The 14,465-nt window shown below is 45.7% G+C and overlaps 1 protein-coding gene across 1 annotated transcript; it reads right to left on the bottom strand.

Annotated features, from left to right (window-relative positions):
- Positions 1 to 6,643: 6,643 nt before the first annotated feature.
- LOC129846769 (aromatase-like) lies at positions 6,644 to 14,459 on the bottom strand. The gene is made up of 10 exons (XM_055914631.1): positions 14,090 to 14,459; positions 13,150 to 13,209; positions 12,964 to 13,054; positions 12,052 to 12,206; positions 11,598 to 11,777; positions 11,199 to 11,313; positions 8,633 to 8,744; positions 8,075 to 8,237; positions 7,422 to 7,663; positions 6,644 to 7,297 (listed from the first exon to the last, which is right to left on the bottom strand). Exons 1-10 carry the CDS (start codon positions 14,298 to 14,300, stop codon positions 7,049 to 7,051), a joined length of 1,578 nt encoding a protein of 525 aa, XP_055770606.1. The 5' UTR covers positions 14,301 to 14,459; the 3' UTR covers positions 6,644 to 7,048.
- Between the last annotated feature and the right edge of the window lie 6 nt (positions 14,460 to 14,465).

Consider the following 14,465-nt stretch of genomic DNA (forward strand, 5'->3'; position numbering starts at 1 on the left):
AAGATTGGAGTGTCAAGCTAAATTCCTGGAGATCTGTCTGCTGGTTTGTATTATTTCCTTTCAATTATTGTCCAATGAAGACCTAGACAACCAGTTGAGGGGAGTTCCTAACTAATCAATTAGGACCTAGACAACCAGCTGAGGGGAGTTCCTAACTAATCAATTAGGACCTAGACAACCAGTTGAGGGGAGTTCCTAACTAATCAATTAGGACCTAGACAACCAGCTGAGGGGAGTTCCTTACTAATCAATTAGGACCTATACAACCAGCTGAGGGGAGTTCCTAACTAATCAATTAGGACCTAGACAACCAGCTGAGGGGAGTTCCTTACTAATCAATTAGGACCTAGACAACCAGTTGAGGGGAGTTCCTAACTAATCAATTAGGACCTAGACAACCAGTTGAGGGGAGTTCCTAACTAATCGATTAAGACCTACACAACCAGTTGAGGGGAGTTCCTAACTAATCAATTAGGACCTAGACAGCCAGTTGAGGGGAGTTCCTAACTAATCAATTAGGACCTAGACAACCAGTTGAGGGGAGTTCCTAACTAATCAATTAGGACCTAGACAACCAGTTGAGGGTAGTTCCTTACTAATCAATTAGGACCTAGACAACCATTTGAGGGGAGTTCCTAACTAATCAATTAGGACCTAGACAACCAGTTGAGGGGAGTTCCTAACTAATCAATTAAGACCTATACAACCAGCTGAGGGGAGTTCCTTACTAATCAATTAGGACCTAGACAACCAGTTGAGGGGAGTTCCTTACTAATCAATTAGGACCTAGACAACCAGCTGAGGGGAGTTCCTAACTAATCAATTAGGACCTATACAACCAGCTGAGGGGAGTTCCTTACTAATCAATTAGAACCTAGACAACCATTTGAGGGTAGTGCCTAACTAATCAATTAGGACCTAGACAACCAGCTGAGGGGAGTTCCTAATTAATCAATTAGGAACTAGACAACCAGTTGAGGGGAGTTCCTAACTAATCAATTAGGACCTAGACAACCAGTTGAGGGTAGTTCCTAACTAATCAATTAGGACCTAGACAACCAGTTGAGGGGAGTTCCTAACTAATCAATTAAGACCTAGACAACCAGTTGAGGGGAGTTCCTAACTAATCAATTAGGACCTAGACAACCAGTTGAGGGGAGTTCCTAACTAATCAATTAGGACCTAGACAACCAGTTGAGGGTAGTTCCTTACTAATCAATTAGGACCTAGACAACCATTTGAGGGGAGTTCCTAACTAATCAATTAGGACCTAGAAAACCAGTTGAGGGGAGTTCCTAACTAATCAATTAAGACCTATACAACCAGCTGAGGGGAGTTCCTTACTAATCAATTAGGACCTAGACAACCAGTTGAGGGGAGTTCCTTACTAATCAATTAGGACCTAGACAACCAGCTGAGGGGAGTTCCTAACTAATCAATTAGGACCTATACAACCAGCTGAGGGGAGTTCCTTACTAATCAATTAGAACCTAGACAACCATTTGAGGGTAGTTCCTAACTAATCAATTAGGACCTAGACAACCAGCTGAAGGGAGTTCCTAACTAATCAATTAGGACCTAGACAACCAGTTGAGGGGAGTTCCTAACTAATCAATTAGGACCTAGACAACCAGTTGAGGGTAGTTCCTAACTAATCAATTAGGACCTAGACAACCAGTTGAGGGGAGTTCCTAACTAATCAATTAGGACCTAGACAACCAGTTGAGGGGAGTTCCTAACTAATCAATTAGGACCTAGACAACCAGTTGAGGGGAGTTCCTAACTAATCAATTAGGACCTAGACAACCAGTTGAGGGGAGTTCCTAACTAATCAATTAGGACCTAGACAACCAGTTGAGGGGAGTTCCTAACTAATCAATTAGGACCTAGACAACCAGTTGAGGGGAGTTCCTAACTAATCAATTAGGACCTAGACAACCAGCTGAGGGGAGTTCCTAACTGATCAATTAAGACCTAGACAACCAGTTGAGGGGAGTTCCTAACTAATCAATTAGGACCTAGACAACCAGTTGAGGGGAGTTCCTAACTAATCAATTCGAACCTAGACAACCAGCTGAGGGGAGTTCCTAACTAATCAATTAGGACCTAGACAACCAGTTGAAGGGAGTTCCTAACTAATAAATTAGGACCTAGACAACCAGTTGAGGGGAGTTCCTAACTAATAAATTAGGACCTAGACAACCAGTTGAGGGGAGTTCCTAACTAATCAATTAGGACCTAGACAACCAGCTGAGGGGAGTTCCTTACTAATCAATTAAGACCTAGACAACCAGTTGAGGGGAGTTCCTAACTAATCAATTAGGACCTAGACAACCAGTTGAGGGGAGTTCCTAACTAATAAATTAGGACCTAGACAACCAGTTGAGGGTAGTTCCTAACTAATCAATTAAGACCTAGACAACCAGTTGAGGGGAGTTCCTAACTAATCAATTAGGACCTAGACAACCAGTTGAGGGGAGTTCCTAACTAATAAATTAGGACCTAGACAACCAGTTGAGGGTAGTTCCTAACTAATAAATTAGGACCTAGACAACCAGTTGAGGGGAGTTCCTAACTAATAAATTAGGACCTAGACAACCATTTGAGGCGAGTTCCTAACTAATCAGTTAGTACAGAGAGTATAGACAACATATCTGGGTCAGTCATATAAAGGACAGTACATCCCCACAATATAATGTTAGTACAGAGTATAGACAACATATCTGGGTCAGTCATATAAAGGACAGTACATCCCCACAATATAATGTTAGTACAGAGTATAGACAACATATCTGGGTCAGTCATATAAAGGACAGTACATCCCCACAATATAATGTTAGTACAGAGTATAGACAACATATCTGGGTCAGTCATATAAAGGACAGTACATCCCCACAATATAATGTTAGTACAGAGTATAGACAACATATCTGGGTCAGTCATATAAAGGACAGGACATCCCCACAATATAATGTTAGTACAGAGTATAGACAACATATCTGGGTCAGTCATATAAAGGACAGTACATCCCCACAATATAATGTTAGTACAGAGAGTATAGACAACATATCTGGGTCAGTCATATAAAGGACAGTACATCCCCACAATATAATGTTAGTACAGAGTATAGACAACATATCTGGGTCAGTCATATAAAGGACAGTACATCCCCACAATATAATGTTTACACAGAGAGTATAGACAACATATCTGGGTCAGTCATATAAAGGACAGTACATCCCCACAATATAATGTTAGTACAGAGTATAGACAACATATCTGGTTCAGTCATATAAAGGACAGTACATCCCCACAATATAATGTTAGTACAGAGTATAGACAACATATCTGGGTCAGTCATATAAAGGACAGTACATCCCCACAATATAATGTTAGTACAGAGTATAGACAACATATCTGGGTCAGTCATATAAAGGACAGTACATACATAGTCTATATGACATATCAATGACCCCTGAACATCCTCCAACTAAAGAGAAGACTTCAACCTGCATCCCACAGTCTTATGAAGCAGACACAGAGCACTCAGCACATCATGATCTATGGGGCGTTTCTATTCACACATGTTGATCAAACAGGATTAGCAGACACAGAGCACTCAGCACATCATGATCTATGGAGCGTTTCTATTCACACATGTTGATCAAACAGGATTAGCAGACACAGAGCACTCAGCACATCATGATCTATGGAGCGTTTCTATTCACACACGTTGATCAAACAGGATTAGCAGACACAGAGCACTCAACACATCATGATCTATGGAGCGTTTCTATTCACACGTTGATCAAACAGGATTAGCAGACACAGAGCACTCAGCACATCATGATCTATGGAGCGTTTCTATTCACACGTTGATCAAACAGGATTAGCAGACACAGAGCACTCAGCACATCATGATCTATGGAGCGTTTCTATTCACACGTTGATCAAACAGGATTAGCAGACAGATGTGGTGCAGACACCAGCCACTAGAGGGAGGTACAGCACTGGTGTGTGATTATAGAACTACATCAACTAGACCACAACATCACACACTGAACTCCCTCAGGAAACATCTAATTGAAACAGTCATAATTTCTAACTTGCAATAAATCTTCCAACCAATACAAATTATTTTATTACGAGCTTGTAACTGTCTCAATAGTATATATAAAACATCTCTAAATGAAATGATCAAATTACAATTACACAAGAGGTGAAAGTTATTATGAACAAAGAGCTAAATACAAATGTATTTGTTAAAAAGTATGATGCAACAATGTATCTAAACTTGTCTGCTCTTTGTGTGACTGACCACTTCACTACTCAAGTGTTCTTATGACGCCTGGAAATCTATTTCAGCTCCTGTATCAAAAGGCCTTCATCTGTTCCATAAGTTTCAAACAGCAGGTAGATCTTCTCTCCCTCAGTGAAGACTAAGTCAGCGTACGTGTCGATGTGATCCCTGGACTCACCGTTGTAGAAGGAGACCCACTTTTCATCCACAGACCATCCCTCTGCAGCCGCCACCAGTCTTCTCCAGGTCAGACTGACTGAGTTTCGGCCTGCTGACTGGACTACTGGACGCCCAGGCCCAGACCCTGTCCCAATCTCTGTCACAGTGATGTCACTGAACTGACTCTCTCCTGCCCTGTCCTCTGCTCTGTGTCTAATCTGGTACTGTGTATCTCTCTCCAGACCTGATATCACACAGACTTCTCCACTATCTCTGGTCTCCATGTTCTCTACTTCTCCTCATAAGGAAAGAACAGGTCAGTTCTGACAGGTCTGTACTCTACTCTCAACATGTCAGTGTGTCCAGTCTTTGACGGGGGTAAGATCAGAGTCACACTGCTCTGCTGTGTGTCCGTTACCTGAACAGGGTCAGGTTTTGACACAGGCTCACAGTCAGAGTTCACTAACTTGCCTCCCTGGTAGAGACGGATGGAGGCTCCAGGAGTGGAATCATCTGGAATGGAGTTTATGTTGGTGTTTTTCAACTCCAGAAAAGCTCTAGTTCTAGTCTTTGTGACTCTCTCATTGTTCTCCTCAGACTTGAACTGAGTGTGCTGAGTGTGCTGGTAGGGGTGGTCAGGCCTGGTCTGTGTGTCTGTCTGTAGGGAGACAACATACTGCTCCAGCACAGTGGCAAAGACTTTCTTCTGTTAGTCGATCATGACTCATACTTCTGGGAGGTTGACCTCCTCCACAACCTCTCAGCAGAGACGACAACCAAACGCTGCAAGGCTCAGTTTGCCCGCTATGACCAGACAGCTAATGGACCCCAATTCCTCTGCTTTGAGTTCCGGGCCTTTGCTGCTGAATGGGAATGTGAGCCTGTCACCTCATCGCCACAACACCTAAAAGCTAATGGAAAGGTAGAGTTGGAAGTCGAAATCGTGAAGAACCTCTGCAGAAAAGCTGTGAGAGGCGAAGAATGCCTGGAAAGCGGTCCTGTAGTGGAGCAATGCCCCAACAGAAGGCATAATAAGCAGCCCGGCCCAGCGCCTCATGGCACAGCGCTTAAAAGCAGCTCTAGCAGTAGCCAACACTCTCCTGGAGCCCTGTGTTGTGACAGACGTGCTGAAGAAGCTTCATCACAGAAGACAGGTGTCTAAGTGCATCTACAACAAATCAGCAAAGGACCTACTTGAGCTCAGGGTGGGTGAAACGGTGCAGATAAGGCCATTACCAGGGGACCGGACGGGCCTCTGGAGACTCGGATCCTGTAAGATGTAAGATGAAGGGCATACTCCTAAGGGCATACTCCTAAGTAAGATGAAGGGCATACTCCTATACAGGAGATAAGGGGTTCTGTGTGCAGAATGTTGCACACAGAGTCATGCTGACTGCAGGAATGTCCACCAGAGCTGTTTAATGTTCATTTCTCTATTGACAGTATATTCAACCGGCCTCACAACCACAGACCACGTGTAACCACGCCAATGCAGGACCTTCTTCACCTGCAGGATCCTCTTAGACCAGCCATCCAGGTAGATGATGAAACTGAGGAGTATTTCTGTCTGCAATAAAGCCCTTTTGTGGGTGAAAACTAATTCAGATTGGCTATGCCCTCCCAGGCCCACCCATGTCTGTGCCCCTGCCCAGTGATGTGAAATCCATAGATTAGGGCCTAATGATTTCATTTCAATTGACTGATTTTGTCGTATGAACTGTAACTCAGTAAAATCGTTGACATTTTTGCATGTTGCATTTATATTTTTGTTGGTTAAGGCTACCTACCAACAAAGATACATGGAAATCTAACTCACCAAATCGCTCATATTAAAGAAGCAAAAATTTTCAGGACAAATATGCAAAACAGGAACCCGTTGTTCCCTTCTCACTGAGACAGTAAGATGAAGGGCATACTCCTATACAGGAGATAAGGGGTTAAATGAGCGCGCCTAAAGATTGGTAACGATGAACAATAATACAAGGCTGTAAATGTCTCATGAGCTTAGTTCAACTGTCTAACATCATAACCCAAATTATAGCTTCATTGTTTAAACTGTATAGCTTCAACGTATGTTTAAAATATCATGTTGATCTCATGGACAGTCAGTTATAACATCCATGGGTCCAAGGACATCTAATGAATAAACTGAACAGATTGAATATAACAATATATGCCATTTATTTTCACTTCAGTGTCATTTAGTTTCAAAAGTGTGAATGTACAGTTCAGGTTCTATAATTACAATAGTGTGTGAATCAACAAGCTTTTCTTATTACAGATACCATTGGTTACAAAGACATGTGCTCGTGGAACATAACCTATTATCATAGAAAACGTCACAAAATAACTTGTAGTACAAAATAACGAACATACAAATATGAATAAAATACTGACATATTACATATATGGGAAGTAAGTATTAATTTAAGATTAGCCCTAAAATGCAATCTTTGTCCCAAATACCACCCCATTTCCTACATAGTGCACTACTTTTGACCAGAGTCCTGTGAGCCCTGGTGAAAAGTATTGCACTACAGAGGGTATAGGTTGTCATTTGGGATGCAATACCAGTGTCTGAGCCCTGCTCTAAGACTGCTTCCTGGCTTGGTGTCGTGGGAGGAACTTCATGGTGTGAGGCTCCCCCTCCTCCTCCACGGGCTGCTGTGATAGGTTGTTTGTCTGTGGGAGGCAGTCTAGGGTCAGGCCCTCATGAGGACACACAGAGTACCGTGACAACAGCGTAACCAGGATGGATTTCATCATCACCATGGCGATGTGCTTGCCAACGCAGGATCGAGGACCGGACCCGAAAGGTTGGAAGAAACGATTAGGTATCTGAGAGTGTAAGAGAGAGAGAGAGCAACAGAGAGAAATAAATAAATTAATACATTCGTCAAATTCTTTACACCTCAGGGTGCAGATGAATTTCTCCCTGTGATAGTCTTGATTATTCTCTTACATTTTTCTCAAAGTTGTCCAGACTGAACTCATTGGGCTTGAGGAAGAACTCTGATCTGTGCATGCGGCCCATGTTCAGAATGATGTTTGTCCCCTTCGGCACCCGGTAGCCACTGATGACATCATCAGACAGTGCCCGGCGCATGGTAAAGTCCACCACGGGATGGAGCCTTAAGGACTCATTGATGAAGCTCTCCAGGACCCTTAGGTTCTGCAGGTCAGAGTTGTGGAGCTCCCTATCACCTACATTGAGAGAGGAGGGAGATGGTCTTCAAACTGCCACATATTCAATATAGCTACATGAACCCATAAAATATCAAATGAGAGGGTTTAGTTCAATTGGAAAGTACTGTAGTTGTCTGGGTTTGATGGGTCCTGACCTATAACTAGTAAAAAGAGAAAAGCTGCAGCAGGAGGTTCCTTACCTATAACAGTGTATATCTCTTCAAGAAGCTGTAGCTCTATGTTAACAGATTGTGAAGGTCTGACGTATTATACATTTGAGTCATTTAACAGACACTCTTATCCAGAACGACTTATAGGAGCAATTAGGATTAAGTACCTTGCTCAAAGACACAAAGACAGAATTTAACAGTGTTTATCTCTTCTAAAAGCTGTAGGTCTATGTTAACAGATTGTGAAGTGGGGACTCACCTATAGCAGTGTCTATCTCTTCTAGGAGCTGTAGTTCTACGTCAGGGTTCTGCTTGAGCAGCAGCAGCATGAAGAACAGACTGATGGACAGAGTGTCTGGAGCTGCTATCACCATCTCCAATACACACTGCCTCACATTCTCAGCTGACAGCTCCCCGTGGCTCTGAAACACACAATCACACGCCAGATTAGTTGACTCACTTTGGCTACTCAGGCTATGTTATTGTTCTACATGCTTTAACATAAGAAAGTGGAAACAGCCGGCAGAATAGATGATAATATTGTGCAGAGGACATGGGCTGGGGTCAGCCCCAGTGTTAGGATCAATTCAATTTCAATTCAGTCAATTCAGGAAGTTAACTGAAATTCTAAAGTTCCATAAATGTATATTGACTTAATTGAAATGAAATTGACCCCACCCCTGGTTAAGCCTGGGTTTGGGCCCTGCCTAATGCCTAGATCTTTGTCTCAGTGGGCTAAGGCAGTCTTTCAGTTGTGCAGACGACCTGTGCTTGGGTTAGTGTTGGAGATAGGGTAACGGCAAGGTCAGGGACTGACCTGTGCAAAGATGAGGTCTGCAGTGAAGTTGATGTGGTCCAGTTTGTCAGCTTCCTGTAGACCTCTTCTCTTCTGGTCGACCAGACTCTCTATAGCATCCTGCAGCTCCTGACTACAACACAACAACAGAGTTATACATTAACACTAATACTTTAAACTTTAATGTAATGCTGTATATATTTAAATAAAACATTATTTGGTAGAATTTTATATGTATATTGTGTATTTGTCATGTGTGAAATGTGCTGTTAAGTGTTCATTGTTGTAACGAATATGCTGGGAATGGAGAAGCAGGTGCAGATGGTGAGTAATAAAACAATGAAAATGAAGCAATACAAAACAGGAGTAGGGTATGGACATGAAACACATAATCAATACTGCCTGGGAAATTAACCAAAGGGAGTGACAGATATAAGGGAGGAATCATTGAAGTGATGGAGTCCAGGTCTCATAATGAGGCGACGTGGAGTGCCGGAGAGGGGCAGAGGGAGTAGACGTGGCGCGCCGGAGAGGGGCAGAGGGAGTAGACGTGGAGCGCCGGAGAGGGGCAGAGGGAGTAGACGTGGAGCGCCGGAGAGGGGCAGAGGGAGTAGACGTGGAGCGCCGGAGAGGGGCAGAGGGAGTAGACGTGGAGCGCCGGAGAGGGGCAGAGGGAGTAGACGTGGAGCGCCGGAGAGGGGCAGAGGGAGTAGACGTGGAGCGCCGGAGAGAGGCAGAGGGAGTAGACGTGGAGCGCCGGAGAGGGGCAGAGGGAGTAGACGTGGAGCGCCGGAGAGGGGCAGAGGGAGTAGACGTGGAGCGCCGGAGAGGGGCAGAGGGAGTAGACGTGGAGCGCCGGAGAGGGGCAGAGGGAGTAGACGTGGAGCGCCGGAGAGGGGCGGAGGGAGTAGACGTGGAGCGCCGGAGAGGGGCAGAGGGAGTAGACGTGGAACGCCGGAGAGGGGCAGAGGGAGTAGACGTGGAGCGCCGGAGAGGGGCAGAGGGAGTAGACGTGGAACGCCGGAGAGGGGCGGAGGGAGTAGACGTGGAGCGCCGGAGAGAGGCAGAGGGAGTAGACGTGGAGCGCCGGAGAGGGGCAGAGGGAGTAGACGTGGAGCGCCGGAGAGGGGCAGAGGGAGTAGACGTGGAGCGCCGGAGAGGGGCAGAGGGAGTAGACGTGGAGCGCCGGAGAGGGGCAGAGGGAGTAGACGTGGAGCGCCGGAGAGGGGCAGAGGGAGTAGACGTGGAGCGCCGGAGAGGGGCAGAGGGAGTAGACGTGGAGCGCCGGAGAGGGGCAGAGGGAGTAGACGTGGAGCGCCGGAGAGGGGCAGAGGGAGTAGACGTGGAGCGCCGGAGAGGGGCAGAGGGAGTAGACGTGGAGCGCCGGAGAGGGGCAGAGGGAGTAGACGTGGAGCGCCGGAGAGGGGCAGAGGGAGTAGACGTGGAGCGCCGGAGAGGGGCAGAGGGAGTAGACGTGGAGCGCCGGAGAGGGGCAGAGGGAGTAGACGTGGAGCGCCGGAGAGGGGCAGAGGGAGTAGACGTGGAGCGCCGGAGAGGGGCAGAGGGAGTAGACGTGGAGCGCCGGAGAGGGGCAGAGGGAGTAGACGTGGAGCGCCGGAGAGGGGCAGAGGGAGTAGACGTGGAGCGCCGGAGAGGGGCAGAGGGAGTAGACGTGGAGCGCCGGAGAGGGGCAGAGGGAGTAGACGTGGAGCGCCGGAGAGGGGCAGAGGGAGTAGACGTGGAGCGCCGGAGAGGGGCAGAGGGAGTAGACGTGGAGCGCCGGAGAGGGGCAGAGGGAGTAGACGTGGAGCGCCGGAGAGGGGCAGAGGGAGTAGACGTGGAACGCCGGAGAGGGGCGGAGGGAGTAGACGTGGAACGCCGGAGAGGGGCAGAGGGAGTAGACGTGGAACGCCGGAGAGGGGCAGAGGGAGTAGACGTGGAGCGCCGGAGAGGGGCAGAGGGAGTAGACGTGGAACGCCGGAGAGGGGCAGAGTTATTCTATTCTAGGTCTTTATTTGTATAGTCCAGATAGATGCTCTACAGATGGTCATACCTTCAACAAACAAATCTGTTGATAAGAAACTGCCTGCTTATTTTACGGTTAGGGTTAGGTTTAGAAAAAGGCTTAGATTAGGGTTAGGGTTAAGTTTAGGGTTAGGGTTAGGATAAGGGTTAATAAGGTTAAGGTTAGGACTAGGGTTAAGTTTAGGGTTAGGATAAGGGTTAAGGTTAGGACTGGGGTTAAGTTTAGGGTTAGGATAAGGGTTAAGGTTAGGACTAAGGTTAATTTTAGGGCTAGGATAAGGGTTGAGGTTAGGACTAGGGTTCCGGTTAGTAGATAGTTAGTTGACACGTTACTGATAGTCTCTACCTGGAACCAAAAAGGGTTCTTCAAAGGGTTCTCGTATGGGGACAGCTTTCAGAACCCTTTTCGGTTCTAGATCACACCTTTTTTTCTAAGTGTAGAGCATCTACAGATGGACTATCCAAGTGTTACCCTATTCTATATATAATCCTTAAACTGTTAATATTAGATGTTCTGGATGCCTTGGTAATGATGCTAACTGTTTGTAACTGTGTGACTTACGCTGCTCTCCTGTGTTTCTGCTGGATCCAGTCCAACTTGAAGTAGATATCTGGTTTGATCAGCACCGTCTGCCACGTGTCAAAGTACTTCTGAATCTTCTGCAGCAGCTCCTTCTCTAATAATATCAAATCAAATGTTATCAAGTGGAATAACGTCCCACTAGAAAAGGAAAGTAATGTTGAGTTCTTACATAACTGATATTCAGAGATACTGTTCAGGGTCTTGTGGCTTTATGGCTGTGAGTTACCAACTAGAGATGGAAAAACCTGATGACCTGAAGTCAAAATAAAGTTCCCTAAATGTGTTTATAAATGTATATTATGTGCTTATAAAATACAAATGTATTATATTATATTGAGTAAAGTATTATTGAGTATAAAAGGCTGTGGTGTGGCTTACCGTTGAGAGGAACCCCTAGGAACAGTCTGTTAGAGATGTCCACTACTGTACACCGTAGTAGACTCAGGACGTCCACCTGTCCACCCATCAGTCCGTCCAGCCCCTGGAGAGCGTCCAGGTGTGTCTGGGTGGACGAGACACACACGTCTACTGTCCTCTGCAGCCCAGGCCCTGTCAGAGCTGGAACACACAGTAGAGATACAGCAGTTTATTACAGCATGCTGGACAGTATCCTGTGAAGATATTGCCAGTAACAGACTGGACAATGGACACCTTTGTTTTTCTAACTTCTCTAGTAGTTTGTGTATATGAGAACAGTAAATCAATACAGCAACCTTCTCCTAATGGTTTACCATTTCATATCTAGAATCAGTTATTATGTTCAATTAAGTAGCGGTATTGTAAAGCCATGCTTATCTTTTTCAATTGATTAAGTCATTGTCTAATTGGTCACCTTTAGCGAAGTAGGTGCGGGTCTTCTTCCATAGAGCCATGTTGCTGTTGAAGATGATGCCTCTCTCATCCATGCCAATACAGCTCAGACCCTGTTTACTGCCGAACCGAGAGGTGTAACGCCCCTGTCTCAGAACATGATGCACTGCAGAGGAACTGGACAGAGAGGGTGGGTACACTGCTATTCACTCTCCGAAGTCTACAAGTCTATGTAAATAAGTCTAAAGGTGTATTATAATATATGTCATCTAGGCTACAAGTAATCTACAAGTGCTTTTGTGAAATGAAATTCAAACATCTTAATTTAGATATTTCAATTGATTATTGATTGATTGACTGACTGACTGTCTGCCTGACTGCTACGGACATCCTGACTGACATCCTGACTGACTGACTGCCTGACTGCCTGCTACTGACTGCCTGACTGACTGCCTGATTGACTGCCTGCTACTGACTGCCTGATTGACTGCCTGCTACTGACTGCCTGATTGACTGCCTAACTGACTGCCTGATTAACTGCCTGCTACTGACTGCCTGATTGACTGCCTAACTGACTGCCTGATTAACTGCCTAACTGACTGCATGATTGACTGCCTGCTACTGACTGCCTGATTGACTGCCTGCTACTGACTGCCTGATTGACTGCCTAACTGACTGCCTGATTAACTGCCTAACTGACTGCCTGATTGACTGTCTGACTGACTGCCTGATTAACTGCCTGACTGACTGCCTGCTACTGACTGCCTGACTGACTGCCTGATTAACTGCCTGACTGACTGCCTGATTGACTGCCTGATTAACTGTCTGACTGACTGCCTGATTGACTGCCTGCTACTGACTGCCTGACTGACTGCCTGATTGACTGCCTGACTGACTGCCTGACTGACTGCCTGATTGACTGCCTGGTACTGACCTGCTGAGTATGAGTGTCTCCTCTCCGTTGATCCAGACCCTGACGATGTCTCCATATTTACTGTTGTAATAGTTACTGGCTGTGCCAATACCTGTACATAGAACATGTATTTAATCAATTATTCCAATTTACTATTTGTTATTGTAGCAGATTATAATTTGTTGTATTTCATGTTGTAGTAGTTACCTGTCCATATAAACCTGAGGTATGAGAGGAGAGGACCGACACCCAGACAGAAAAAAGGACCTGTCATAGCCGAGAGAGAGAGAGAGAGAGAGAGAGATAGAGAGAGAGAGAGAGAGAGAGAGAGAGAGAGAGAGAGAGAGAGAGAGATAGAGAGGAGAACAAGAGAGAGAGAGAGAGAGAGAGGGAGAGAGGGAGAGTGGTCACATAAAATAACTTAACATAGCAAGGCGTTGCATAGCATAACATGACATAGAATAGCATAGCATCACACTACATAGCGTTACAAATCAATACAATACATAAGTTCACATAGCATAACATCACAAATATGATATGTTATTAGTTTATAAAGGAGACAGCTGATGAAACCAGCCAATACAACAGTAGTAGCAGTAGTACATAGCATAGACAGCAGCCAATACTCTGTGGTCAGACTAGGGACAAGACTCAATCTGCAACGCATTGTAGAGCGCTGTCCGCAATGCACCTTTCAAAGGCAATGTTCCTGCATTCACAAAGAATCACACAGGCAGCTAAACACAACACAGATCTCATCCTGTAATGTACCAGCTTTAACACACAGAACAGCAAAGTTGGTGGATAAATGAAGATGTCCCACTCAGGCTGTCCCTCTCCCGTAGGCACCAATGCATTAGCAGCTGAGTCTGCTCATTGACTGTATATGAACCAGAAAAAAATGAGGGAGTGGGATGTCTCACTTCCTCTTCCGTCTCTGAGCATAGATGAAGATATCATATGGATTAAGATAAGATCCCTGCATAGACTTGGACCAACAGTCCTGCTCTGGATGCAACATGTTCAATTATAGAATCACTTTAGTCCAAAATAAGATAACGAACTGTAGCTGGACAAGTCACTGTTGTAATTCAGCTTGTTGTTATTGTATAAGAATGATAACTAGCAGTCTATTGTGACTGACCTGGGACAGAGTTGTTGTCGGTGTGACGCCAGGCAGCCAGCAGCAGACAGAGGAGCAGGAGGAGGGACCCCGTTGCCAGGGAGACGCCCTCTGACCTGGTGGCTGTGGCATTCCGTGACTCGGACACCAACAGGTCGGCTATGACGGTGTCCAAGCACACCGCCGCCATCACACGTCCACACACAGGCGAAAACAGATCCATCACACACATGGTAGACACACTGACGCAATGACACACACACACACACTCCACGACCAGCTGCTGAACTGACGAAACACTGTTGCTTCCGAGGTGATGAAAATGGTCAATCTCTCAAAGGGACGGACGCGATACACACACACTCTTAAACTGAAGCAACAAGCCAGACTCCCTGCT

The sequence above is a fragment of the Salvelinus fontinalis genome, unplaced genomic scaffold, assembly GCF_029448725.1.
Source record: "Salvelinus fontinalis isolate EN_2023a unplaced genomic scaffold, ASM2944872v1 scaffold_0627, whole genome shotgun sequence".
Lineage (NCBI taxonomy): Eukaryota > Metazoa > Chordata > Actinopteri > Salmoniformes > Salmonidae > Salvelinus > Salvelinus fontinalis.

Excerpts from the sequence above, each read along its gene's own strand:
- LOC129846769 (XM_055914631.1), bottom strand. The coding sequence starts at position 14,300 with ATGTGTGTGATGGATCTGTTTTCGCCTGTGTGTGGACGTGTGATGGCG. Across the intron at positions 8,745-11,198 it reads CAGAAACACAGGAGAGCAGC|TCAGGAGCTGCAGGATGCTA; the intron begins GTAAGTCACACA and ends GTTGTGTTGTAG. Across the intron at positions 7,664-8,074 it reads AGAGATAGACACTGCTATAG|GTGATAGGGAGCTCCACAAC; the intron begins GTGAGTCCCCAC and ends CTCTCAATGTAG.